Source organism: Apiospora aurea, assembly GCF_038362705.1.
Source record: "Apiospora aurea strain CBS 24483 chromosome Unknown utg000004l_segment0_segment0, whole genome shotgun sequence".
NCBI lineage: Eukaryota > Fungi > Ascomycota > Sordariomycetes > Amphisphaeriales > Apiosporaceae > Apiospora > Apiospora aurea.
In genome coordinates, this window is record NW_027117391.1 from 2,822,310 (window position 1) to 2,848,557 (window position 26,248).

The window sequence follows — 26,248 nt, forward strand, 5'->3', positions numbered from 1 at the left end:
ATACAATGTATATATATACTAGTTGTTGGGACAAAACACAATAAAATCTAGTCATTGTTAATCATAAGCGCAACCGTAGTGATTATTCCGCCATGAAAAGGGGTCACCATGACAAAAAAAGTAGCTCAAGGAAGTGAATTTTGGTTATGAGATGAGCTATTCAATGAAAATGGAGTGATCCCTCTACAGTCCAGTATTGCCCCCCTGGAATACTCATCCGTTGTTGAGAGACGCAATATCGCCTGTGATTGCTCCTCCAACCCAGAAAACTGCGCCCATCCACTTTGGGACCTAGAAATCTACCTACTCCTGTATATGAAGAGTCTTCCGTCTTTCCGGGAGCCCCGGCCAGTCGCTCAGTATCAAGTTGCGCGTGTTTCCGAATCAGATCCAGCCTGCAGACTGTGATTTCGCAGTTCGGCCTCCCCAATAAAATTCTGCTCTCGGCGGTGGGCCTCCCGCTTTAGCCTCGCAGCTTCCGGTGATGTGGTATCTGCCTGGTGTCGGACAAGCCAACGGCGGTAAATCAAGCGATCGTTCCACTGCCTATGGAGTTTCAAGTTGATGCAAGTCCGTTTGGTTTCACTGTCGCTGCTGGTTGCTTTGGGCTGAGGATCCCCGCGAGTACCCCATTTCACCGCTTTCGTCTAGTTGCATATGCAGAAGGAAGTCCTTTCCCATGTTGGACTGATGCTGGTAATATATTCTATAGGTTTCCAGGTGCTTCTGGGGACTTCATCTCGAGTTTGGTCACAGGCACGGGTGGGCGCCTTATCTCTACTCCCACCTTATCCGAGCGCGGCTACAGCATTCCAGTCGGCATTCGGAGGCCTGCACATCAATGCTGGGCCTATCAATGAATCTAGGCTCGTTTGATACTTCACATCGTGCCGTTGCCGTCATGTATCGAGTACTTTGTTTGAGGCTGACTGATCATGGACAAGGGCAGAGTACAGAGGATGAACGAAGGCCCACCGAGATTCGGCACAGAAGGATATGCATTGTGGCATTTGTGCAGTCTTCTTCCCAGCATGTTCTCTCAAACTCGACATGGAATGGCATATCTGCTTCTCCGGGTCCGATGTACGTCTTTGTATTTGCTGCTCCTCCTGGGTATGGTTCAACCGCCTCCGGAAGCCCATGACCTCCCAGTCAGTCACCCTGCACTCCATGCGTTTGCCATAATATCGGCTTGAGCTACATATTCAATCGAAGTCTGGACGGTACGGAAGGACGCATGAAGACACGACTGACTAGCCGACAGCTCTTATATCCTGAACAAGCCAATCTTAACGCAGACGGACAAACAGAATAGACACACAGAAGTGTAGTAATGAAGCGCATCTGAGACATATATCACCTTGGTTCTCTGACTCGACACATTTTCACAGTAGATATCCAGAGATTCACCTAAAGCAAATCTCATTAGCCTTCACTGAGTACTATCTCGGACTTACTGCATCTCTTTGCCAGAGCTTCTGCGTCCTGACCCACACAACCTTACCCCTTTAAAACCCCCTTTCGGAGTCAACATGTGGACTCTCATCCTCTTAGCCCTCTTGATTTTCTTCCTGGTGTGCCGCCAGTGGGACGTACTCTGCCACCATTCGATCCATAAGGCTAATGTCGCTAGGGGAATTGTCAACTTCAAGTTCTTCAACGTTCGTACTCTGGGAGAACGGTTGCTGATCAGAGCTTTCCCAAACCAGCGACTCGTTGCTGCATTCGGCATCAACAATGCGTTCACCACCACGGATACCTGGGTGCACAAGAGATTTGTTCGTTACGCCACGGCTCTGATCAGTGGAGTCAATGCCGACAATGAACAATGGCGACACCTCTCGTTGCTTGGGCAAGACACATTGCAGCGCCTCCTGTCAACAGAGTCAGGACACAATCTGGGTGATCAACAGCAACAACGGCTACACCTAACCTCGACCGTACGGATCCTATGCTTCGTTGTGGTCTTGCATTTCCTATTCCCAGGAGTGGAGAACATCGATCTGCAAGCCGCCCGCAGCGTTACCGAGGACATCAACCGTCTCTGGGTCCAGTCTAAGGACGCCTCGAGGCCAGTATCGAAGCGCGAACAGGACCGTCTAGTGACCAAGATCCGCCAGATGCTTCCCGTTAACGGTCAGCTGTACGATCTCTCTGGCCTCGGAGAGCAGAGTAACCCGCTCAACATCATCCTGCCCGCCTTCGAAACGCTGTGGCGAGTCGTTCTCTTGACCTATGTGCACATCGCTTTCAGGGGCATTGGCTCAGATGGACCCCGGGTCACGACGGAGTCCTTGGCCAGGGGCTTACTCGCCGACTTGCCAAGCCACTTGGGCACAGGTAGCGAAAAGGAAATTACCGCGTTGATGATATCCAAGGTAAGCACCAACCGTCTCTTCTGCAACAGCAATCGCTCTCTGACGCCATTCTACAGGAGGCTCTTAGGCTCTACCCACCGACGAAACGCATACACCGAGCCGTCATTCCCACACACAAGGCAGAACCAGTCGTTATTGCCGCAGACATCGAATCCCTCCATCGTGATACCTTCATCTGGGGCCACAACGCCCACGACTTTTCCTCCCACGCATGGGCCAAGGCTTGACTCAAACCCAGAAGGATGCCTACATGCCTTTTGGACTGGCACCTCACCTCTGCCCCGCATCCAACAGGTTTGGCGAGCGCATGATCGCGATGCTGCTTGGTATACTCTTCAGTGGGCTGGGTTCGAAGGGGACTGGCCTCGCGATTGAGTATGGAGATGCAATGCTGGACGGGGATCTTTGTGCTCCTCTGCCCACCGGTCGCGAGGACGCTGAGGGCTGGCATGTTGCAATTTAGTTCTGATGCAGTGTGAGCACGTGGAAAGAAGGGGTTGAAGACATGTTGCAAGGAAGAGGCTGATTTGAAGCTGGTCCTTGAATGTGGGAGAATGGTCTGTCATCGAGCTGTCTCGCAAACGGGGGCAAGTGAAGTGCCGTAAAACAGATGTACTGCTACATATATACTCAGGATAATAAAATATATCTTAAGCTTGGTGCAGCCTGATGTGATAAAGCCGGTCTTTCTGTCGTGGACTTGAAAAGGGGTTTGATCCACCAACGTGCGCGGAGGGTTCGCCCTTCTCAGCGATGGTGGCCCTCCACGGGTGACACCTGACTTCAGCAAGGTGTCGCCTCGAGCAGCCTGTCGGCACATCCATTTTATATAGAGTTGTTGAATTTGGAGTAGATTACCTCGTAGATGTTTTCCATCATGCGTGTGGCTTTGTGCAATCAGCCTAATAGCCATGGTATTGAAGCACAATGCCCGCGATTAACTCAGCCAATGGTGTCCATTGCGACGAATTGGAAGATCTCTCAGAAGTCCTTACCGAAGAATATGGGCGCTAATAGCCATTTACCGCTAATAGGCAGGCAGTTGTTGTCAACAGTCTCCAGTCAAGGGTGAAGCGAGCTGAGCGCGACCGTGGAAGGAGAGACGCCGTTGGCCTAGAATGGCAATGCCGGAGCATCGCCACTCGCGACAGCGCTACTTATATCGTATCGCCACGAATCCTTGCTGGGTTGGAATACGACTTTTTCAAGGCAACTTACGTATGTTAGCCTCTGGAGTTCCATATTTCATTCAGAAAAAGAAAAGGCATTCAGCAGGCATCACCGACATGATTCTAAGCAGGTCATCGCTCTTGGCCTTCCTTGCCGCGTCTGTAGTGGCAAAGGATGCCCCCCAAAAAGCCCAAGCCCGCGGTGTCGAGTCCGAGCCAGGCTTTACACTGACAGCGCCCGAGATGACCTTGACGCTGGTCCCTGACGAGCCCTACGGACGAAACCCACGCGTACCCCAGCCGACAACTTTCGAAATCAAAGACAGACAGGCAGCCGGGCCCGGCACGACGCTGCAAAAGGGCTGGTACTGGATCCGCGCCGTAGCGGCGCCCAACTACCACAAGTACCTGCAGACGAAGCCGGCCGTGGCGGCGGGAACGGCGCTGCTCGAGTCGTACACGACGGCGGGGCAGTTCAACGTGGTGGACGGGCAGCTGGTGGAGAACACGGGCGAAGGCGGTGCGCCGCCGCTGTACATGTGGGTGGAGAAGCCCGCGTCCGACTTCACGCAGCGGACGCTGGCGACGTGGTTCAACACGACCAAGAACGGCTTCGGGGCCTTTGCGTTCCAGGGCGACGCCCTCACGTGGAGCGCGCCCGAGGTGCAGCGCCAGAACGTCGCGGCGTGGCTCGTGTGCGAGGGCCAGGCGCTCTTCATCAACACGGGCGCGTACGCCTACCAGACGCCGGCCGGGTGCTCGGATCAGACGGTAAGACGGTCTCGTTCCCTGGTGGTGGGTGTTTCTCGAAGCGGGCTGACGCAGGTTCCCCAGATTCACTACTATAATGATGCACATGCCAATAATTGATGGTCGAACGCATGTCAGTACAGCGCTTAGTCGGGTATCACAGCTTCCTGTCGGTAAGAGGATGCCAGAAGGGCTAGGTATGGGTATAGGATCGGGGGAGTACGTATGTTGGCGCTGGGCTTTGCCTACCGAACCATGTATTTATTCTGCTTACCTCCAAGTACACTAAAAGTTCGAGGTTCTAGGTCCTGCCTTTGATAAAAAGAACCCTTGAAGTTGCCATGCTCGCGGAATGTCTCAGCTGGGAGAGGTGGAATGTTTGCCTGTCAGTTGTGCATTTGAAGCCCGGCCGAGCGGGCTTCCCCACTGTAGAGGGTTTTAGTACTTAAGCACACCAGGCCTGGGAATTGAAGGCGGCTGGGACTTGCAAGAGCGCCGAAGGTTTCCAACACCAAAGTGTATCTGAGCCCTGGAGGTCAAAACCACGCCGACCTCTCTCAAAAGATCGCGAACAGAACTTCGGAGGAAGGAAAGAGCCATCGAGAATCGCCTTTTCGTTTGCATTCCTGATCGCAACCCCCATTGACCTACTACGACTGTCGGACCGGTGACGCAAATTGACTTCGGACGTCCGACGCCACGATGCACAGGTCGCAGGGGACATCCCAGCCTTCCGCGGAACTGCAGAGTAGACCACAGCGGATGGAGCACATGGTCCCTTACCGGCAATGCTGGGATATGGGTAGCCCTATTGGAGGATCTGGGTCAACGGCTTGTGTCAATAGAAATCCTGCACCTTGAACCGAAGTCGGCTTATCGAATGTGGCGTTCGTGGTATACCGGGCCATTGATTGTGAGAAGAGCCATGTCTCCCTCTATAAGATCCTCGCGCGCGCGCTCTTCTGTTCAAGAGATAGGTTCAGTAGCCACTCGTCTGCAAAGCTACCACTGGATCCGTGGGTGTCCATACCCATTCGATCGGCATCAATGGCTCCCCACACCACCAACAGAGAGGATGAGCTCCTCCCCGGCACCGAGGTCGTCTTCAAGGAGACGGGCGAGCTGACCCAGGACGAGCTGGTGCTGGTGCCGCACCCGTCCAACCACTTCGACGACCCGCTCAACTGGTCGACGACGTGGAAGACCATCATCATCGCCAACCAGTTCGTCTTCGTCTTCATCAGCATCATGACCCCCCTCGCCATCGCCCCCATGACCCAGATCTTCGAGGCAGAGTTCCACAAGACCCTGCCCCAGGTCAACATGCTCTTCGGCGCCGCCGCCATCACCCTCGGCTACGCCAACTTCCTCATCGTGCCGGCCGCCAACGTCTTCGGGCGCCGTCCCGTCATCATCATCTGCGGCCTGATCTGCATCCTCGCCAACATCTGGCAAGGGCTCGTCACTAGCTACTCGAGCTTCATTGGCGCTCGTGTGATTTCTGGGCTGGGCGCGGCTGCCAATGAGAGTATCATGCCCATGGTTGTCTCGGATATCCTGTTCGTCCACCAGAGAGGCCGCAGCATGACCTTTTACTTGTAAGTACCCCCCATGAATCACTCGATAAGGGGCCGGATTAACAAGGGATTCAGCTGGGCTTACTTCATGGGTCTGTTCATCGGCCCTATCATCTCGGGCGCCATCGCATCCCAGATCAGCTGGAGGTGGTTTGTAAGTCATGCCATCAATACCTCGTAGATTTCAGAGTGCGTATTCATTCTGTCCTAGTTCTGGGTCTGCACCATGCTGCAGGGCGTCAGCTGGATCTTGACCATTGTCGCCCACCCCGAGACCAAGTACGAGCGCCCGAGCCAGGGCTCGCCCTCGAACTCCCTCTTCAACATCACCTACCAGTCCGACAAGCCGAGCGAGGGTCAGAATGGATCCGACACCGAGGGCCGGACATCCACCCCGTCGACCGCGTCCCAGACTGTCCAGATCCGCCCCGTCGGCCGGCCCTCCAGGGAGCAGTTCTCTATTATTCCCCGTATGCGCTTTAACTATAGCCTCGCCAAGGTGACGCGCGACATTGTCTCGCCCATCCAAATCTTCTCGTTTCCCATTATTCTCTGGGCCGCGTTCGCCATGGGCTTCGCGGCCAACTGCCTGCTCGCGCTCAACCTGACCCAGGCCCAGATCTTCGGCCCGCCGCCGTATCTCTTCACGCCCGACCAGATCGGCTTCGTCAATTTCGCCTTCGTCGTGGGTGCCGCCATCGCCCTGGTCACTGCGGGGCCCTTTGCCGACTGGATCGCGCTGCGACGCGCCCGCAAGAACCGTGGTGTGCTCGAGGCCGAGTTCCGCCTGCCCGCCCTTATCCCTTACGTCTGTCTGTGTTTGATCGGCATGACCGTCACCGCCGTCGGATACCAGCGTAGCTGGCCCTGGGCCGCCACTGTCATCGCTGGCTACATGCTGGTCGGCATCCAGGTCGTCGGTATCCCTGCTATCGCCATCGCCTATGCCGTGGACTGCTACAAGTCGCTTCCGGGCGAGATCATGATCGCCGCCACGATTGTCAAGAATACGTTTGGTGTAAGTATATCTCCAATTCCCCTCCCTGCCCGCCGAATGCGGTACTGACTGGACTAATAATGCAGTTTGGAATGATCTTCTTCTTCAATGACTGGGCTGCGACTGGAGGTTATCTGGCCCCTGTCCTGACGCTCATTGGCCATTACTGTCGGGATCTGCGTCATTGGATTGGCTCTGTTCATCCCCTTCGGCAAGAGGTTCCGCCGGATGACCAAGGATTCCAAGCTGCATACTCTGTAAGGACGGAAGAGTCGTCGATTGCGATGTCTTTGTGGCCCTGGTAACAGGAGATGGAGGTGTTAGTTATCGCTTAAGGTGAAAGAGATATAATAGTAGTTTTTAATACCCCACGGAGCAGACAGATGGAGGAAGGTGGAGCAATTATCTCGAGTTCAACCGATGTCAACGCAAATACCCATTTCTAGCTATACCGTGGTTGGTCATCCCGATGTTTCTAGTCTTATCCCTGCCAGTTCCACTCCCAGCTACGACACCATCATGAAGTCTGCCAGTGGAATTCATTACGCTTACTATAAAGAACCTGAGCACCAGAGGGCTAAATACTCTCACGGGACCTCGCTTGCGCACCCCAAATCTCTTGACGATTGCATGCCCAGGGGTCAAGTGGAACCCCGCAATCGCCCCTACAGGCTGTGTGTTTCGTGGATTTGGTTCATCCGCGTCTACCCCAACCTCCCCGCAATCCCGACCCCTGGCATCTGTAATAATCATACGGAGCACACCGCAGGAGCTGCCTGTCAAATGCAGATGGGTCATGGGAGGGCAACGATGCCTGACTACATATACTGGGCCTAGGCCAGCACGTTGGTCAATGGCCAGCCTGATATCCCCTTTCACCTGGTCTGATGCAGTGAGGATATCCAGCGAAACACAATGTGGCAGCTCGGACGTGTAGCAATCCTCCCGGCCCTGGCCTTGAGCCAACTCGTCACCTCGGCCCCGACGACAAACGAGCGCCGCGGCGTTGACGATGTGTCCCTGGGCCCTCCGGTCAGAACCTACGCAGAATGCCAGCGCAAGACCTGCCGTCCCCTGGCAGGCTGTCCCCCGGGAACCCTCTTCGTGAGCGCAGCCAGCCCGCTCGCGAACTTCACCGCGATCCAGTCCGCCATAGCCTCGCTCCCGCACGACGACACCGCGCACACCATCCTCATCGCGCCGGGGACCTACACTGAGCAGCTCAACGTGACGCGCCCGGGCCCCCTGACCCTGCTAGGCCAGACCAGCGCCCCGTCCCCGAACGGGTCCGCGCCCTACGCCGACGTGCACTCCGACACGGACCACGCCAACGAAGTGACCGTGGTCTGGTCCCGCGCCAACCCCGACAGCACCGGCAAAATAACCGACAACGCCGTCACCAGCGTCCTCACCGTCGCGCCGACCTGGGAAGCCGCCCTGACCGGCACGGGGCCCATGGGCTACCCCGTCCCCCCCCGCGACGCCGCCGGGCAGCCGCGACTTCCGGCTGTACAACATCGACCTGCGAAACCTGGCCTCGGACCGGTCCGTGGGCCCCGCGCTCGCGCTGGGGGTGGGCTACGCGCGCGCTAGTTTCTATGGGTGCGGGTTATATAGCTTCCAGGATACCGTCTACGTGGGCAAGCGCGGGAGCGCGTTCTTCTACGATTGCGTCGTTGCGGGCGAGGTGGACTTCCTGTATGGGTTCGGGACGGCGTGGGTGGAGAGGTCGACGCTGGCGCTGCGGAATTGCGGGGGTGGGATTACGGCTTGGAAAGGTACGCCTTTCAGCTATTTCTGATCCATGGGTCTTCGGTTATCGGGAGAAACGTGACTAGGCGGATGCGCTAATGGGTGAGATGATCTATTCTAGGCACGAACACGACGTTCCCCAACAAGTACGGCGCCTACGTATCCTCATCGCGCGTCATCGCCGCCAACAGCGCCATCGGGGCGGCGGTCGAGGGCCAGTGTCCGCTGGGGCGTCCGTGGAACGCGCTGCACCGCAGCGTCTTCATAAACTCCTACTTAGACGCGAGCATCCTTCCCGCGGGCTACATCAAATGGCAGGATACCGACCCGCGCTTCGACGCCGCGACGACCTTGGAGGCCGTCTACCGCAACCAGGGCCCGGGCTACGACGAGGCGGCGATGAAGGCAAGTATTGTCACGACTGTCCTGAATGAGACGAGTGTGGAGCCATATACCAGACCCAGAGATGTGTTCATGGGTTGGGAAGGCGAGCCGGACGATTTGAGTTGGATTGACAACAGGGTATTAAGAGCTTCAGCTTAACATGAACATGGCATGCATTAAGTCAGAAGGTAAAGAAGGTAGTGAGTGTGGTCTCCGGCAGCGGTGCGAATGCTAACGCGTTCAATTATTAAATGATCGTAAACCGTTAATCATACATAACCATCGATCAAGTAATACATAGATGAAAAAACATGTGATCAATCTGGAACCTCGCACGATCAATGCCAGTTGAACACCCCCGTACCATGAACAGCGTCGAATTCGAAGAACGCCAGGGTAAGCTCGCAACCTTGAGCTTTCCTGTCCCAGCTAGGCCTCTGCAAGAGGTGCTGTAATGTCGTATAGCTTCGGCCGCACATCCACCAAGGGACGACGTGCCTTATGAGATTGAGCACGTTCCACTTTTAAGCGCCATCTCCAACTCGGATGGCACCCTCCTGGGTAAGACCATAGGCCCAGAAGCCCTCAATGGAAGCAGTATTACGCGACATCTTGTCATGTGTAGTCAACAACCAGAAACCGAAGATAGGCTTGGCCAGGACATCGAGGATGGCGTAGCAAACGACCTCAGCATCCACGTTCATCAGGCGGGCACCATCACCAATTCCCCAAACACTAAATGGATGGTCAGTATCTTATTCCGTGTCATACTCAGGAGGAATTCAAACTCACATGGGGTAGGCAGTCCAGAGGAGCAGGGTGTAGCCAGCGATCATGGTGAAGAAAGTCTTGGTCTTGGTGTCCTTGTTCGAGATGGCGGTGCGGCCATTGATGGCGAGCTGGTAGACGATGACCAGGTAGGCGGCGCAGCCCATGGTGTAGTATCCCCACTTCTGACCGTCGCTGTTACCAAAGGCAGCAAAGAGACCGGTGAGGACCATGATGACGTCGGCGAAGATGGCGACGAGCATACTGGCACCGTTGAGGCCAGCAAGGAAACTCAGATCCGCCAACAGCAGGGGGTGGTCAAGGTCCACTGAGAAGAGTTGTTAGCATCTTTGGTCGGCATTCGTGCAGCATAACATCTCAGGGTGTGCGAAAACTTACATCGACATAGCGTGCCCAGTACACCTGGCGCGAGTAGACCTCCATGGCGGTGTGGTGCTTGGTGGTCTTCTCCTTGTAGACGTGGAAGTTCATTCCATCACCGGAGGCCATTGCGAAGTACGAGATGAAGGCAATAGTCGTGATAAAGGCAGTCAAGACATGGAACAGGCGTTTTTGCTACCAATGGTCAGTCTACATGAGACAAATCATATTCATCGTGGGGCCATGGACAAGACTTACAACTGGGACTCTCATAGCCATGCCATAGAAGGCAAGCGACGACAGAGCCATGAAGACGGTGACAACCCTAGGGGTAAGAATGAGTTGAAGGCTCTGTCCAATAGCAGCATGCATCGGGGTATACACACCATAGCGTACGCTTGCCAGTGTCAGTGGCGACGTCAGTGAAGTAGAAAGTCGGCAGGTCCGGCGTGACGGTGGGGAAACTGGTCGGCGTGGCGGTAGCCGTGGCCGTGGCCGTGGCCGTGGACTTCCTGAGAACTTCCTCCATAATGAAGACGGTGGTGCTGAGCTGATAAGTGGTTGCTACAGATGCACTGGCGAGTGAGTGATGAGGTTGCGTATAGTTTATCTCGAAATATCCTGATACGTCAGAGGCTCAAGAGACACGAGATAAGCAGAGAGCCTTTCGATTTCCTGTCAGGCTCGACCGTCCGCCTATTTATGATACGGGCCCCCGAAGAGGGGTCGGCATTTCGCATTACGTTTTGGCAGCGTGCGTGGTCAGCAAGCCTCATGTTGGAAGGGGAGAGTGATTCAAGGTTTTAGGTTGAGAAGTCGTGTCGTCACTGCTGCTGAGTGATGTCGAGATTGATCCCTGTCGAGCACCCCCCTCTAGCCACACCATTGGACGATCGAGAGTTTGCCCGCCGCATCGATGCGCTGCATCAGCCACCTGTGACCTGGGCCGTCCACCTCCCGGGCATGCTAGCAGGCAACACCCCCAGACCCTTAACCTAAGTACTCTGCCTTTTATGCTTCAAATCGTCCCAGATGCTCTCGTCTAAGGTTCCCGCTTGGGTCTGGTTGGTTTTGGGTCGTTTCTTGTCGCTGCGGGGTACAGCTCGGCGGGCATTAGATCCACGTGCGGGAGGCCGCAATTGAGTTCCCGTACGAGGTGTTCGAGCTTAGGTGCTACGCGAGGCAGGCTGTTTGTTGGTTCCCAGTGAGCGAGCAGCTGCCGGCCAACGACACCGACACGTTCAGGGATTGCGATTGCAATCAATCAATGTTCCATCAGGGTGGTGTCTTCTGTATCTCATATAGCAAACCGTGGGTCCAGAGTGGGACTTCCGTCGAGGCAGCCCGGGGATCTATCCGGTCAAGATGATGCTGGCTCGTACGACCTCCTCGGGATCTTCGTCCACTTCAGACGTCGGCTTGCCACGGCCTACTACGGCGGGAGATGTGCAGAATGATGGCAAGTGGAAGCAGTGCCAGTGCTCCGCGCGCAATGATCAATGCGGCTACGCACAATAGAGTTAGTGATCACTGCGGTTTCTTGACAGGAAAAGATTGGATGTTTGCGGGGGTGGGACCAGACGCTGAGGGCAGAAGGCGCGAGCTCGGAAATATCCTTAGCGGCCAAGGAACTAAGGATCCGCCAACGCGACCATTACCGCATCGATGCTAACCCGTCTGTGAGGCCGCGAGTCTGTGAGTGAGATCAACCACCAAGCTTCGACTCCTCGAGGTCGCGAGAGTTCTCGGCCAGGAGATTCGGGGTTTGAGGTGAGATGCAAGCAGCAAGGAGGCACGATCCAATTCGGCATAGCGTAAACGCCTTGATGAATCTTGATGTCTGCCGATGCCCGTTTGGATCCTAGCGAGCTTCGTCCAACCGCACCTCAAACAGCAAAGCTGCACGACTGCAGAAAACATCCCGGCGATAGTCTACTTGTACGGCACATCTCTGGGCCCTGGGGGCGGGTTCTTGATAACTAATGTCTGTCTTGATGAGAACCAAGCTGCCATGGCCCATGAGCGGCGAATTGGTGGGAGATCTGAACGCCCTTGGCCCCTGGCAGAGGATCGCGAGCTCTTCCACGGTTGATAAGGTGGTTGCGCAACATCGAGGCCGCAAAAGGTGAGATCGCCACTGCAGAACCCGTTTTGGCGGCATGGGCCCATCAAAGGATCAATAAGGGTATGGGAACTACGTAGGTCGTATGGCATACACCAAATACTCGGCCTTTGGTCTCAGCCGACTCTCCGGGTCATCACTTGGTACTGACATATCCCTACTCTACAGGACAAAGGTGCCAGGTTGCCAGGCAACTTAGGATATAGTTTTACGAGACGGAGATGCATACCGAGTGGTGGTTGAGGGCAACTCGAAAAACAACAGGAAGCCGTCTCGTGCGGGTTAATAGAAAAACTCCAATGCCCGGAATCGCCTGACATCATGGAAAGAGAGGTGCGGGAAAGGAGGGGAATGAGGGACTCAGGGACTGGGGGATGGGGGGATTGGGACTTTGGCGCCCACTGAATTGTGGACCATGTTCTATGTATTTGCTATTTGGGGTCAAGCTTAGGATGCATAATCAATATGCGGACCCCTTCAGCCCCAAATGTAACGCCCTTCCCCCCAAGCCGTACCAATCATCAAAGAATTTTGGCAGCAAAGACGGGAGGATGTTAGGCAGCTACCACTAATGCTTGGCTCATTGGGGCCCCTGCGAATGGGTGTCATGGAATCGACGTCCGGTGGTGGGAAAGACCCAGAACGGTTGGTGAGTGGCAGATTGTGTGGGTTAGTGTGCCATGGCGGGCAGTGGGCAGACAGGGCAGACAGGGCAGACAGGGCAGACAGGGCAGACAGGGCAGACAGGGCAGACAGGGCAGACAGGGCAGACAGGGCAGACAGGGCAGACAGGGCAAGAGAGGAGGTCCGAGGAAAGGGCTGAGTGTGAGGAACGGAAGGGGCGCTACAGAGCTAGAGAGAACGAGATCGATCAAAGAGGGTTGAGCCTCGACGGGTCTCTTTCAAAAGCCCGCCCTCCGTCTCGCTTACCTAACGCTTGATGGACTATCCTTCCTCCCAATTAATCATCAGCATCGAATGATACCAGTCATCGCCCGCATTTGTTGAGAAGCTAGATGCAGGAAGTCGCATTTAGCAATTGACCTTCTCCCCATGACGCCCGTCCACACAGCGTCGGACTACCCAACGACAGAAGCATCGCGCAGGACCGCAGAGCAGGGGTGCTTCGGTGGAGAGGGCACCCAATCGCTCCTCGGCCAGATGGACATGAACATGATGCAGCTGGACCCCAAGGCCTCGGACACGTGAGTCTGCGCCGCTCGCTCGCGGGCCCCTCCATCGTTCAATGACGAAGACCAACATCTCCGCTCACAAACTACAGCTACGACAACGAACATGGCATTCGAGGCCAATATCGCGATGCCCGGAAGCTGGGCCGCAAGCAGCGCGACGCTCGCCAGGTGCTAGCCAAGCGCGGCTTCGTCGGACCTCCCAGGAATCCCATCGCAGTCGGGAAGAGCATCATCCGCACAGGCCCCATCAAAGTACTACCTCTCTCAAATCGTTTGCCAGTTTCGTCATCCTCATCGCCATCTTCTTCATCGAGCAGTGAAGAAGACGATCCTGCTGCCATTGGGGATGCAGTTGCTACGCGCTTATCTAGCATGCAGTCAGCGGCGACAAGGCTGCTTCATCGCGCCAACTCACCGCCGCAGGTGCCGTTCCCCGTGAAAACGCCGGATATACTACGCTTACCTGAGGAATGTGCGCGATGCATCCTGGACTGGACAAATGAACGCTTTGAGAACCGGTTTTGGAATGCCTCCAATGACTGGGGCATGGAGCTGGGTCCTAAGATGGGCCTCTGGACGAACCAAGCTGGTGTCGCGAGGGAGGTGGTCCTCCGCGGCGACACTAAGGCCGGTTTCCGAATGGTGCAGATTTGTTTCCAGCAGTACCAATCTATCATACGAACAGAGCAACCGCCCGAAATGCTCCTCAAGACATTAATCGTGGCCTTCTACATGTTGCAAGCCGGCCCCGAGCTCGGCGCCTCCTTTGTGCGGTATTCAGCCAGCCTGTTCCCCATAGTACTCGGGGAGAACCACCCAATCAGTCGGATATGGCACCACATAAATGCCCTCGGTGTCGTGTCGATTCGGCCCTACCTCTGGATGATTCTGCAGGCTTGGTGGGAGTCTCTCAAGCAGCGTCTGGGTACGCGCCACAAAGAGCTTGCCGTGCATCGACTCGAGTTGATTCGCAGTTTGCACCGGTTTGGCGGCCTACCGATGATGTCGGCAAAGGCCGGCATCCAGCAGATGGTGGACGACATGGCTGCCGACGTCAAATACTGGACGTTGGATTACGTCATGTGGGCGAAGCTCGAACTAGTCACCATCTATGTCGAGGCAGGTCTCGACACCGAAGCCGCCGAGCTGCTCGAGGATATCGGGAGACGGATCGAGGCCACGCCGGACGGCTATGACATCTGGACACAAACCGTATACTGGTACCTGAGGGCGCAGACCATGGAGAGCCTCGGGCTTGAAGATGAGGCGCTTGAGTCATACCAAGCACGGTATGACGCGTGTCTCAAGGCGGTTGGTCCGGATGCACGCCATACCGTTCGTGCCCTGGGCGAACTGGAACGCTACAATCGCCAGATCGGCCGCATAGAGGTCGCCGACCAGCTACGGACGAGGTTCCACCAAGGGTGGAGGATAGTGTGTGACCGCGCAGCAGCTGTCAATGACTAAGATGACCTCCGAATGCAATACCAATTCAGAGCCCCTGCTGTACCCGATGCCCGAATCGGGCTTGTTCGTATCCAAATACGGTGACGGGCGATATTCGGGATTCCATCCGTAGCGATTTCCGTGTGTAGATATCCGAACTGATGTCTTAATGTCGGAAAAGAACAAATTATCACGGGGTGAGTTAACCCAATGCGGTTTGTGCTCGGGTCATATATTGGACATGACGAACTTCTGGACGGCTCACTGCGCGATCTCTCATTGGTACCTTGCACCGCTGGGAAGTCGATCACCCACCTAGAACCATGTTCTGCGGGGTTTGGCCAAGAAGCCGGGTCATGTATTACTGATACGCATGCTGTCCGCCACCACGGTGATCTACGAACCGGTCAGGCATGTGGGTACGAAATGTTTTCACCAACAGCCGCTGGGAACGCACGCTTGCATCGTGAGCACCTTATTGTCAATAGTCTTGCCCACTAAAGGTTGTGTGGGCTTCATCCTGAGTCGACCGATAAACATCGTACGTTGCTGTTGGGGGTCTAGCCATCGGGACCCAACAACGGTTCGCTGCCCCTTAGTCAGCCCTAGATTGCTTCAAGAGCGCGCGGGCTCTTGCTGCTGCTCCAAATCCGGCTCAAAGGATGGAAATGAGGGCGTCTCGGCGTGTGGTACACATCATGATGAGTGTGTCCATCCCCCTTTATGTAATAGAGATGATGGCTTTCCGACACGACTGAAGGCACTGTTACGCGAAGGCTGCATTGAACCCTCTCGCTGGGGATCTGCATCGGGGTTGGCCATTCATTTCCCTTCCGTTGCATTGGCACCCCTGCCTCCCCACCCCTGTTCGCCCAATTGCTGACGTGCGTGCCGGCTCGGTATTTGGTTGCGTGCGCTGGTGTCTCCGCGGAAGCAAGTGTGTGCCAGCGAGCGTTTGATATATGACCCGACCGTACGGGACCATTGCTGACTGTTTTTGTTTAATTCGAGCACCGGCCCCTTGGTTCCCTTTGCCACGGGCATCTCACTCCTTCCCCAGGACTCTATGCTGGCTAGTGCGGCGTTCATGCAGCAAAGTGCCCAATTCTATTCTTATCGATTCACACGCCAAGCAAGAGAAACCTGCCCGCCTACGGTAGCAATCGTCTATATCCTGTGTGCTCTGTCTGTGCCTTTGGCCATGGAGTCAACCCTCCTTTTCACGCCAGGTGACCTCAGAAGCGCCGGTGGCGTTGCGAGCAATGCAGGGCAAGCATTGCGAGAGAGGTCGGGGAGCAATGCTCCCATCGTCATTCAGAGTATGCAACGCCCATCACAAGATTGCCGCAGACATTTGCATTCATGTCGTTGCAGCCTGCTGCATTCAGTTATATCTACCCTCAATGCATGATGGCGGCGTGATCTAATCTGTGCCTCAGGCTATGAGCCAATGCCGAAATTTGAGTGCTACAGTCCCCCCGGAGGGATTACCGCAATAGTCCAACCATTTCAATTAACCGACGATCAAGGTACATCCCACGTGGCGGCTTTGCTTTTGACTGCATTACTCGTTTGCCTGATTGGTCTACAGATTTGCTAACCGTCAGCACCCCATCATGCAGCTTCGCAGAGCCTCTTGCAGCCGCCTGCAGGCGAACCCGCGCGATCAACGCCCAAGAAGCCGAGGCGGAACAAGCAGCAGGCCGGATGCTCTCGAGCCCATCGGGGCGTGGGCCGCATCAGCCAGTACAGCGAGGATGAATGGGACGCCTACAAGGCGACCCTATATCAGCTGTACATGGTCGAAGGGCGGACCCTGCAAGAAGTCCAGCAGATCATGAAGGCTGCTTACTTGTTCCCAGCCACGTAAGTCTTTGCTAACTTCGAAAGCAAGATGTGGTACATGCTAATGGCTTTACTAAAAGTACCAAGATGTTCAAGACGCGCTTCAAGCGATGGGGCTGGTTCAAGAACATCTCCCGGAAGCATCCCAGTCGCGCCCGGGCCATCGCCGCTGCTGCCGCCACCACAGCTGGTGAGGGAGAGGAGTGCTCCACGGTTACGCGGGGCCACCGCCGCGGGCGGCTGATGACGCACATGAACCCGGCGGTGGCGCCGTCGGTGGCCCCGCGCTGGCTGAGCCTACCGGACCACCTGGCCTTCCAGGAGCTGCCGCTCGTGACCTCGCGCGCGTACGTGCGGTCGCAGTTCGAGGGCCAGGGCTGGGTCGCCGAGGCTCTGGGCACCAAGCAGGTCCGCGCCGACCACGACCGCTTCGACTTCACCGAGTCCGAGACCACCATCTTGTGGACCCTGCACCTCATGAAGATTGGTTGCGTCCGCGAAGCCTACGAGACCATCCACGCCTTTTGCGAAATGCTCAAGCAAGGGGTGACGACTCTCCACCCCCTGATGCTCTACGAATTCTGGCTGCTGTGGCGCAAGGCCTACGATATCTGTGTCATGGGTATGCTTACTCATCTTGTTCATTTGGAGAAGTGTGTATAACCAACTAATCCCTCTTGTAGTGCACGACGACAAGTTCGAGCTGCTCCGCTCCCTCATCACGTTCCTGTGCGACGCGACCGAGAACAACTTCCGCGGCACGACGGTGTCGTCACATCCAGTGTCGCGGATCCTGCGCTTCAGTCGGTCCTTCCTCGAGGGCGAATGCAGCGACGCCGTGGTGACGCACGCGCTCAACAGCGGCTTGCGGGCCAGCGCGCGCACCCTCGAGGAGATGCTCGGGCACGAGCACCCGACCATCCTCATGACCTGGAACACGCTGGCCTGGTACCAGCGCGGGTCCGCGGCCTCGAGCAAGAACTTTGTCCGGCAGTACCGCAAGGCGCTGCGCAAGGCCGAGGACGACTTGGGGCCCGAGTCGCCCGTCGCTATCGGTATTCTCTTCGATTTCCTGTACCACGTCTTCTACGTGCTGCAGGAGACCGAGGAAGAGGAAGCCACGGGGGCGACAGACACGGGCTGCTGCGCGCGGTCCATGGCGGAGGACCTGCTGCGGCGGTGCGCGGCGCAGATGGACACGACGCCCGGCGAGCCCCTCGTCATCATCTTCCGCGCGTACGCGTCGGCGATGCTGATGGTGGGCATCCTCGAGCTCGAGGCGGGAGACACGGCGCTGTTCGGCGAGCGCATCGTCGAGGCCGCGACGACGCTGCGGCGGCGCAACTACGTGCAGATGGCCCAGATGCTCGAGCTCGACTACGGGGACCTGCTGGCGGCGCTCGAGGAGGGGAAGAATCTGCGGTGCTTGCCGCTCAACTTGTCGCGGCCGCGGTGCTCGGATGCGGAGAGGGAGGTCTATGTTTGAACAAGAACGGATGGGGTACTTGGTCGGGAGTAGGCTGTCGTGGTTCGTGGTGAGTAGCGTGCTGTTCTCTTGGTGCCGTAAAGATATCCCATCGTTTGTATATAAGTATATACCTCGCGTGAAATTCAACATTATCTCTCATTCTCTCATTCAATTATCGACACTCCTTCTCCTTGCTTTTCAAACCCCTCTTTCCCAATCGCATCCAGGGGATTCTCCGCTGTCACATTGCTCGTGTCGCACTCTTTCCAAATGATACCGCATGCTCACAGCCCCCTCTGCTTGAAAATTGCCCGGGAGAGACGGGGCCGACCAAGTATTCCATTCGTAGCCGCGAGCGGATCAATAGCACCAGATCTCTCCTCGTTTTCCCCGTTATCAAGACCCACCCCCCTTTTTCCATATCGAAGGCGCACAACAGCCAAATCGAGGCCGTAATACCGACGACTCCGCTGATGAGCGGCAGAGCACAAGGACCGGGCGGTAACGGTAGCGCTCTACGTCTTCGACTTGCTATTCGGAGGGGGACTGTCATCAAGGCGACTAACGTACATGATGGATGTGTGAGCGTAGTTGGGGGTGGTTGGAAACCGACGATTGTTGTATATACCCGAGATTGGCGGGCATGACTACCCAATGAAGTATGATCGCCAATGGTTTCGTCGACGACGGTTACATCTGATTCGAAGATGCAGACAGGTAGAGACATGGTTGGCTGCTACTATGCCTTGTGGACTTCGGGCCTTACACGCAGGGATGTCAATAACAAACTCGACAACTAATCATATGTCCATGGACCAAGTCAACAGTCTCCTTTCTGCCATATCGGTGTAGGAACAAACAGTTCGAGGTTGGGCAGTTGCATTCACTGGGATGGGGTGGTAATACTGTTTGTGGGACGCATGCAGGAGCATCACTAGATTGTTTTCAACTTTCTCAACCATCTATCGTATCTACACAGCATCTGGCCACCCTACCCTGCCATCAGCACTATTCCAACAAAAGTGCCGACATGGCCGTCCCCCAATGAACCAGCCGTCATCGCCCAACGGCGAATAACTCCCTGTCCACTACCATCAATAATACATGGGCCTGCCTGTCGCCCAGTTCCCACTCCGAAACTCGTCAACCACAATCATGCCCCAAACGGAGGACATCCTGTCCAACGCCCAGGTCGCCATTGGATTCGTTCCCGCAGCACTGTTAAAGTGCGGCGGGGAGAATGTAGGCATTGCCAATGTTCTAGTGCTTGGAAGAAAAGGACCAGAACCAAGTGTGCCTTGGGGGTAGCACCCAAATCCACACGAAGAAAATTAAGATAATAAGGATCCCCGAACTACCAGCAAGCAGTATAAGCAAGCCTGGCAGATTGTTCGAGCATCATTAAATTTCCGAAGCGTTCAGACCACGAGTGAACACACCACCCTTCGCATAGAACCAGAAGTTGGACAAGAAAGTACCAGATTGCTCAGCTCTGAAAAGCACAGAAAAAAGACCGCGTACAATCGGGGTATTCGAAGATGTCAACGCTGATCTGCGCAGCGGAAACGCAGGGGCGACACCAAGTATCCACAGTCAAAGCAAATGAAGTACGCAAAAGAGTACAGAGCGTGTCGCAAGCGAGTGTCGAGAAGGTTGCTTTTTCAAGGAAATGGGGTTTTGAGATTCGTCAGAAAGTCGTGAAAGGCCAGGTGGAGACCAGAGCGCAAGACGCTCCAGTCTAGCAGACCGAAAGGAAGGAATTCGACACCGTTGTAGAATACGCCGAAGGAAGTCTATAAGCCGTCCGTATGATTTACAGCCTAGTACGCCTGACCGGGCACCGGTTTCCTAGCCATAGGTCTCGGTGGTGCTTGTTGCTGCTGCTGCTCTTGCTGCAGGGGGCTAGGACCCGGCGGGGTCATGCGGCGTGCGCTCTTGCCACTTTCGCTGCCATTTCGCTGCCGGGGGCCAGGAGACTGTCCTCGCGCACCAGCAGGGCTCATGGGGCGAGGCCCAGGAGAAGCGGGTCTTCCGTTCATAGGACCACCGGGAGATTGGGGACCACGGATGCCCGCTGGAGACTGCGGGCCTCGCATCCCAGGGGACTGGGGACGGCCCATCATGGCAGGCGACTGGGGACGGCTCATGGCAGGCGACTGGGGACGTCCGCCTTGAGGTGTCATTGGCCGTTGTCCACGGGGAGTGCCACCGGGACCGCGGTTTGGGTTGATAGGCGGGCCATTGCGTGCGCCGGGAGGACCACCGGCAGGACGAGGCTTGACAGGACGAGTGGACAAACAGGTACGCGGGACAACACCTTGTTGAGAACGGTCGAGGCGGATGCAGAGAGCCCAGCCATCATCATACTCGTGCAGAAGTCTGACAAGCTGTCCAGCCTTCAGCTCCATCTCATCCTCGAGGGAGGGCTTGAAATCCAATTGAACACGGTGGACAGTCGAGTGAGCGGGACCTCCCGCTGCGGCGATAGCATTCGCGCTCTGCGACGGTCCGGGGGACTGACCTGGAGCAACCGAGGTAAAGCTGAATTCGGTACCGGTGGGGCTGGGTTGCGAAGCGAGAGACGGAAGAGGAAGAGGTGCTTCATTAACTCTGGTCAGGTCGAGCGGCTGAGGAACGTCTTTGCGGACAGACTGTTTGCGAGCAACACCAGCTCCAGAGGCGGCGGCGGCAGCGGCAGCAGCGGCAGCCATGCCGTTAGGGGCTTGTCGAGGCGCATCGGTTGTCTGAGCCACGCCAACAACATGCTCGGGCGCATCGAAGGGGTTGTTGGGCTGCTCCATAGTTGCAGATCGCGAGGCTTCGTCGTAATGCTCTGCGTGGTCGCCAAAGGGGTTATCTTGACTGTTGCTCTGGGCTGTCATCGGGCGTTCCCAGGGGCTCTGGCCAGCCGGGCGGTTGGCCTGCGAGTTGGAGGGTGCCGGTCCCAGGGCCAGAGCCATGGCGGCACCCTTGCTTGAACGTCGCTCACCGAATTCCGGGAGGAACTGAGTGACCGGACGCAGGCTCAGGCGGGGAGCAGTGGCCGTGGTACGCGTTGTGTGCGTCGAGTGAACCGAGGGCTGGCGGTTATGGGTTGCTGCTGCTGCAACAGCTGCGCCGCCGAACGGGGGGCTGCTCTTTTCAGCTTCCGCCGCGGCGCGCTCCTTCTCCATTTGCTTTCTGCGCCTGCTGAAGAGGAAGAAAACGGCCAAGCCAATGATCAAGAGACCGCCGAGGACACCAATGGCGATACCTGCCTTTACTGCCGCACCACCGCCTTCACTAGAAGAGTCTGATGCGGCGGAGGATGAAGCCGACGGAGTGGCGACATTGTTGGCAGCAGGGTCGAGGGTGCTGCTCGCTTGGTTCCGGGCTGTGGTAGGAGCGGTTTCGATAGCCAAGCCGGTGTGGTCGCTGAAAGCCCCAGCCGAAGTAGGAACAAGAGACTCTGGCAATACACCCCCGCCATTGCTTGACAGGGCCTGAGCCTTGAAGGGGGAAATATCGGAAGTAGCTGCCGGTGATACCGCTACAGTCGGGTTGCCGTCGGCACCGGAGCTCATCGTTACGTAGCCACCAATTTCTCCTGTGAAAGTTGGCGCCATAGTCTTGAATACCGTCTTGAACACCGTCGAAGGGGCGGGGGCTCTGATTTCAATCTGCGCTTGGTCGGGCGACTTGTGCGTCAACTCGTTTGCGATGTTCTTGATGTCCCTCTTGATATCGCCCCACTTCTCACCCACCGACCGCCGGTGAAAATGCTTGTGATTAGGCATTTTGAATTACTTGCTACTCGGTAATATGTATGTATTGGCGATTCGTTGTGCTGGGGTCGTATTAAGGTTGAATTATGAACCGAGATTTACACAGGCGCGCGCGAGGGTTGTTTTTGAAGTAGGGCGCGCGCGCTTCACTGCATCGAGGTGGTGGTGCGTGGTATGTGTCGGTAGCCGTGTGTGTCGTACGGGTCCTCCTTGCGAGTAAGTCGAGTGCGAGTAATAGACCGTCACAGTCCAACTTGATCAGTGAATGTAATGCGCTCAAGAGCGTCGTCGTGAATGTTGCACGTCAAGCAGCTGAATGGGCTACTTTCGGGTTTGGATCCGGGTCGAGGGGAGAACGAGCGGAATGTACGCGCTTGGTGTTGACTGGGTTGAGCAGTGAATCGAATCGTGCTGACCAGCAAGGCGTTGTTTTGGTGAAATTAAGGAATGGGATCGAAACTACGGATATCGACGGCGTCGTTTGTTTTGATAGGCGTGTTTGCAGTTGAGTCGCGAGGAGGGGGAGGAAAGAATGGAACGAGAATTGGTCGTGATAGTGAGGTCACAAGCCAGATTTCTCTAGGGTAGGGAGGAGAGGCCGTAGGGTCGCAACGACTTGACGAAGTAAGGGAAAAGAAGGAAAAAGGCGGGAGAGGGGACGGGAGGAGAGAAATGGTCGTTCGTTTTCCTGGAGAGGGCGTGTGTGAACGCCTGGGTGCATACGACAGGTATTGGGGCCCCGGCACAACTACCTGGGCCTGCCTGGGCCTGCCTGCGAGCCTGCAGCTAATGAGGGTACGAGGCCCAGGACCAGGCCAGGAACAAGCCAGAAGCAGGCAGGGATCAGGGATCATCACTTTCTCGCGACCATAAGCTGCTAACCGCTTCCAGTAAGGCGGGAGCAGAGAGAGCCCGTGGGTGGAGCCACCATCTGGCAGGATCGGCTCTGAGTGGCTCAAGCTGGGAGGGGAACAGTCGAAGATCACGAACATCTCCATCAATTTTGGCTGACCTGCATCCTTTACAATTTCGGGCCACCATCAGTGCGTGGTATTGGTCATGCCGTGCGCTGCTATTCACAGCGAAGAGGCATTTTGTCCAATTTTGGCACCATCATGCCTCCTGGATTATTGTAGTATTTACTGTACACTGTTTCACTGATGCGCCTTTTCTCTATTTCTGGATGGTGAGGCCAGAAGCCGAAGCAGAAAATCAATCAATCGATGCGAATCATCTTTGGGCAAGGTCTTAGGGTTGACATTGATAGCATACAATTTGCGGAACATGTCTCCGACCTTTGTTTACCTTTTTTTTTTTTTTTTACGGAGGAAGTCATATTCGTACGCAATCACATACACACATCACAATATTGGAAGCAAGCGCATACGTATGTTCTCCTGCAATAGAATCAATTGACGGGGGCACATGGCCACGTTACATTCGATTGATTTTCCCGAGGACCAAGCTCAGCCTGTTTTCGGCAGAGCAGAACAGAACAGAGCATGAGCACCTGTCATTCTCAAGAGACACAAGACAGACACGCAGGTGAGACAATTGCATACGCAGCACAGGCCTGACATAAAAGGCTCTTCTCCTCTCTCTCTCTCTCTCTCTCTCTCTCTCACTGTCAGTCAGTCATTTCTGTCAATGTCCTCGGACCCTCAAACTTTTGAGCTTGTGCAAACAACAAGTTACCGGACGGACAGGGTGAGGTAGGTGAGGAAGGCGAACAGAAGACCCAAACAGGCGGCTTCTTCGTAGCGCCCGACTAACAAACAAAAAAAACCCCTTAGCCCAAACCCTGGACTGCAGGTTGCCCAGCGCTGGCTCCGACTAAAGAGCGCTAGTCAGGCACGCAGGCAGCCACAATCCAGGAACACGAGCTCTTTGATTGGCCGGCAGTGCAGAGCTCCAGCTGCTTAGCCGAAATGAGCTTTCATCATGCCATCCCATCACAGCTGCTAAAACAGTCCGCGGCTTTGGGTGAGAATTGGAGTACCTACTCCGAACGCCGCCCTGGCGCTTTCACGAGGAGAGCAGCGCAGTGCAGACCCGATGATTGACTTCGTCGGGCTTCTTCCAGAAGCAGAAACGACAGACTGGCAGCTGGCAGCAACCTGAAGCTGGAGGCGTCTACTAATACTTCATATTCGTATTCTGGCGGCGAGTCTTGAAAGCCACGGACCTCCAGCGGTGGATCGATCATCGGGCAGCCCAATCATGGAACTGTCTAGCTGTTACAGGTGTTTGTTCCGATTGAGTTCGTCCCAAGGTTTTTTCGGGATTCCTTTTTTCTTTGTTTCGTTTCAACCCGCGAGTCGCGTTTGCATCAGGGCAATCAGATGATCTCTCCCCAGTTTCTCCTGTTGAAACTTGACAGCCAGGTGCAGCTCATCGCATCGAGCTAGCCCCAGGGCCTGAGAGCCAGGATATGCTCTCCTTCCTGGCCTCGTCGTCATCCCTGCCCTCGAAGAAGGCCGATCCGTATTAAAAACGGACAGGGCAATGCAGCCTTTTTGGATTGTTTTGGCCAGCGGTTGGCTCGTTGGGCGTGAACACCACGCCACGCGCTGTGCTGACGATGATCATTCGAGAAGTTGGAGACGGGCAGCAACAACCAACTGCACTGCAGTGCGCAAGGTATTTAGGGTGTTGCGATGACGTTTTCTAATCATCACGTCCCATCGCATTGTCAGCATCCTTCTTTTTGCAGAACATTCCCGACCCGCCCTGGTGGTCCGGGCTGGCTTATGCCATGCCTCATCAGAACCCTCCATTCCCCCTTCCACAGCGCTGGGTAGGTACATATTCTCCAAGACATGCCTCATGCTTGCCTTGACGCGAAAATATGCAAAGCACACTAATGATACCAAGTCGGCGTTTCTAGCTCGAAAGGTTCGAAACCCAACAAAAAAGAGATGATGGCCGTTTCGCATTGCGCGTTTGTGGCTGAGTGGTTCCCCGTGCCGCCCAACTTACGTCCCGCTTCATCTCTCGGCGGGTTCCTGGTCCGCAGGTTCCCAAGCCAGTCCACCCGGCCCGCTTCGCCAAGGTATCGTGAACGTCCATGTAAGTAGGCAAAAAAGCAATACTGTGCCGCCATAGATGTGTGTATGCAATGCATATTCGCCGAAGATAAGGAAGGTGCATTTTCACACCGCTACCCTGATCTACGTTTGGTGTTTTTGCGCCGGCTGGAGATCCAGACAGCTGGAGGTGGGCGTGCGCGGCCCGTGTTGCTTCTGCTTGGACATGCATGCACGCTCGGCTCTTGAGAACTCGTCCCGCTTTCTCCATAACATCAAAGGTTTGTTTTTTGTTTTTGTTTTTTTGTTTTTTCCCTCCCTTCAATCTCGTAGCAAAGCAATGCCACAGAATGCGATCCGTAACCGGCGTCATGCAAGAATAAGAATGGTATCTGGACGTTGAGGCTGCATGGTAGAGAGGTGTGATTCGTCGACCAAGCAATGCCAGAGAAGCGGTCTACTCCAGCCTTAACGCCTCAGGTCGGATACCCCGGGCTAGCTGGACGCCACTGGCCCGAAGGATTCCCGATGGCAGTCTCAATTGCCGCGCTGCTGATCCATCTTTCTCGGCAGGTTTTGTATCCAATCGGACGTTTGCAGCTGGTCTACATCTGTGTAGCGGCCTGCTTGTTTTACTACTACTGCTGCGTCTTCTTTCGCCCTGCTTGCCGGATGGTGAGACCCTGGGCCAAGCGGTCGATCAAGCTTGAGCCGCCGTTCGCAGTCGGTTCCCACAGTCTTGAGGTCGTTCTTGACTCCGTTGGTGCCGTCCTGGTCCACGAGCACCTGGGTCGTCCTCGAACCGCTGTTGTTCCGTGGGCGGCAAGAGATAACGCATGGCAGGTGGAAAGACTGTGCAGAGGGACCGTGGTCGCATTTCTCCCCTTTTCCGGTAGGATGCGGGTCGGCATCTCCACGTTTTGGCGATCGGCGCCCTGAGGGGATTCTGGGTACTGGCCGGTGCGGTGTGCATTGCCCAAACCTCCACGTGCTGACTGACGTAGCGTGCCCCAAGTTTTTCCGGCAGGAGACTGACTGACTTATCATTCATGGGGCAGTCTAAAGTTGGGCGGAGGGTCTCGTTTTCGGCTTTGGGAACAACATGGCGACACTCCTTCATTGGGCGACGACCCTCAATGGGCTCACCTATCCCGGGATATCTATCACGACATATGCGCAAAGCGCGGGGATAGAACCGCGCAACGATGCCGAGGATCGCAGTGAAATT

General features: G+C 55.8%; 8 protein-coding genes across 8 annotated transcripts; 6 read left to right on the plus strand and 2 right to left on the minus strand.

Moving 5' to 3' along the window:
* Positions 1-1,532: 1,532 nt before the first annotated feature.
* On the plus strand, positions 1,533-2,605 carry PG986_005657 (uncharacterized protein; the record flags this gene model as incomplete). Its single annotated transcript, XM_066841879.1, has 2 exons — positions 1,533-2,378; positions 2,435-2,605. 2 exons carry the CDS (start codon positions 1,533-1,535, stop codon positions 2,603-2,605), a joined length of 1,017 nt encoding a protein of 338 aa, XP_066701741.1.
* A 1,059-nt stretch (positions 2,606-3,664) lies between these two features.
* On the plus strand, positions 3,665-4,417 carry PG986_005658 (uncharacterized protein; the record flags this gene model as incomplete). Its single annotated transcript, XM_066841880.1, has 1 exon — positions 3,665-4,417. The coding sequence occupies one exon, from the start codon at positions 3,665-3,667 to the stop codon at positions 4,415-4,417; it is 753 nt and encodes a 250-aa protein (XP_066701742.1).
* A 927-nt stretch (positions 4,418-5,344) lies between these two features.
* PG986_005659 (uncharacterized protein) lies at positions 5,345-7,176 on the plus strand (the record flags this gene model as incomplete). The annotated part of the gene is made up of 4 exons (XM_066841881.1): positions 5,345-5,895; positions 5,950-6,028; positions 6,086-6,892; positions 6,958-7,176. The coding sequence occupies 4 exons, from the start codon at positions 5,345-5,347 to the stop codon at positions 7,174-7,176; spliced, it is 1,656 nt and encodes a 551-aa protein (XP_066701743.1).
* A 610-nt stretch (positions 7,177-7,786) lies between these two features.
* Positions 7,787-9,166, plus strand: PG986_005660 (uncharacterized protein; the record flags this gene model as incomplete). Its single annotated transcript, XM_066841882.1, has 3 exons — positions 7,787-8,322; positions 8,366-8,649; positions 8,745-9,166. 3 exons carry the CDS (start codon positions 7,787-7,789, stop codon positions 9,164-9,166), a joined length of 1,242 nt encoding a protein of 413 aa, XP_066701744.1.
* Positions 9,167-9,531: 365 nt separating this feature from the next.
* Positions 9,532-10,685, minus strand: PG986_005661 (uncharacterized protein; the record flags this gene model as incomplete). Its single annotated transcript, XM_066841883.1, has 5 exons — positions 9,532-9,742; positions 9,800-10,103; positions 10,171-10,351; positions 10,415-10,481; positions 10,543-10,685. 5 exons carry the CDS (start codon positions 10,683-10,685, stop codon positions 9,532-9,534), a joined length of 906 nt encoding a protein of 301 aa, XP_066701745.1.
* Positions 10,686-13,331: 2,646 nt separating this feature from the next.
* Positions 13,332-14,938, plus strand: PG986_005662 (Clr5 domain-containing protein; the record flags this gene model as incomplete). Its single annotated transcript, XM_066841884.1, has 2 exons — positions 13,332-13,483; positions 13,561-14,938. The coding sequence occupies 2 exons, from the start codon at positions 13,332-13,334 to the stop codon at positions 14,936-14,938; spliced, it is 1,530 nt and encodes a 509-aa protein (XP_066701746.1).
* Positions 14,939-16,118: 1,180 nt separating this feature from the next.
* Positions 16,119-18,248, plus strand: PG986_005663 (Clr5 domain-containing protein; the record flags this gene model as incomplete). The annotated part of the gene is made up of 4 exons (XM_066841885.1): positions 16,119-16,236; positions 16,540-16,783; positions 16,843-17,384; positions 17,446-18,248. 4 exons carry the CDS (start codon positions 16,119-16,121, stop codon positions 18,246-18,248), a joined length of 1,707 nt encoding a protein of 568 aa, XP_066701747.1.
* Positions 18,249-20,050: 1,802 nt separating this feature from the next.
* Positions 20,051-22,006, minus strand: PG986_005664 (uncharacterized protein; the record flags this gene model as incomplete). Its single annotated transcript, XM_066841886.1, has 1 exon — positions 20,051-22,006. The coding sequence occupies one exon, from the start codon at positions 22,004-22,006 to the stop codon at positions 20,051-20,053; it is 1,956 nt and encodes a 651-aa protein (XP_066701748.1).
* Positions 22,007-26,248: the final 4,242 nt, after the last annotated feature.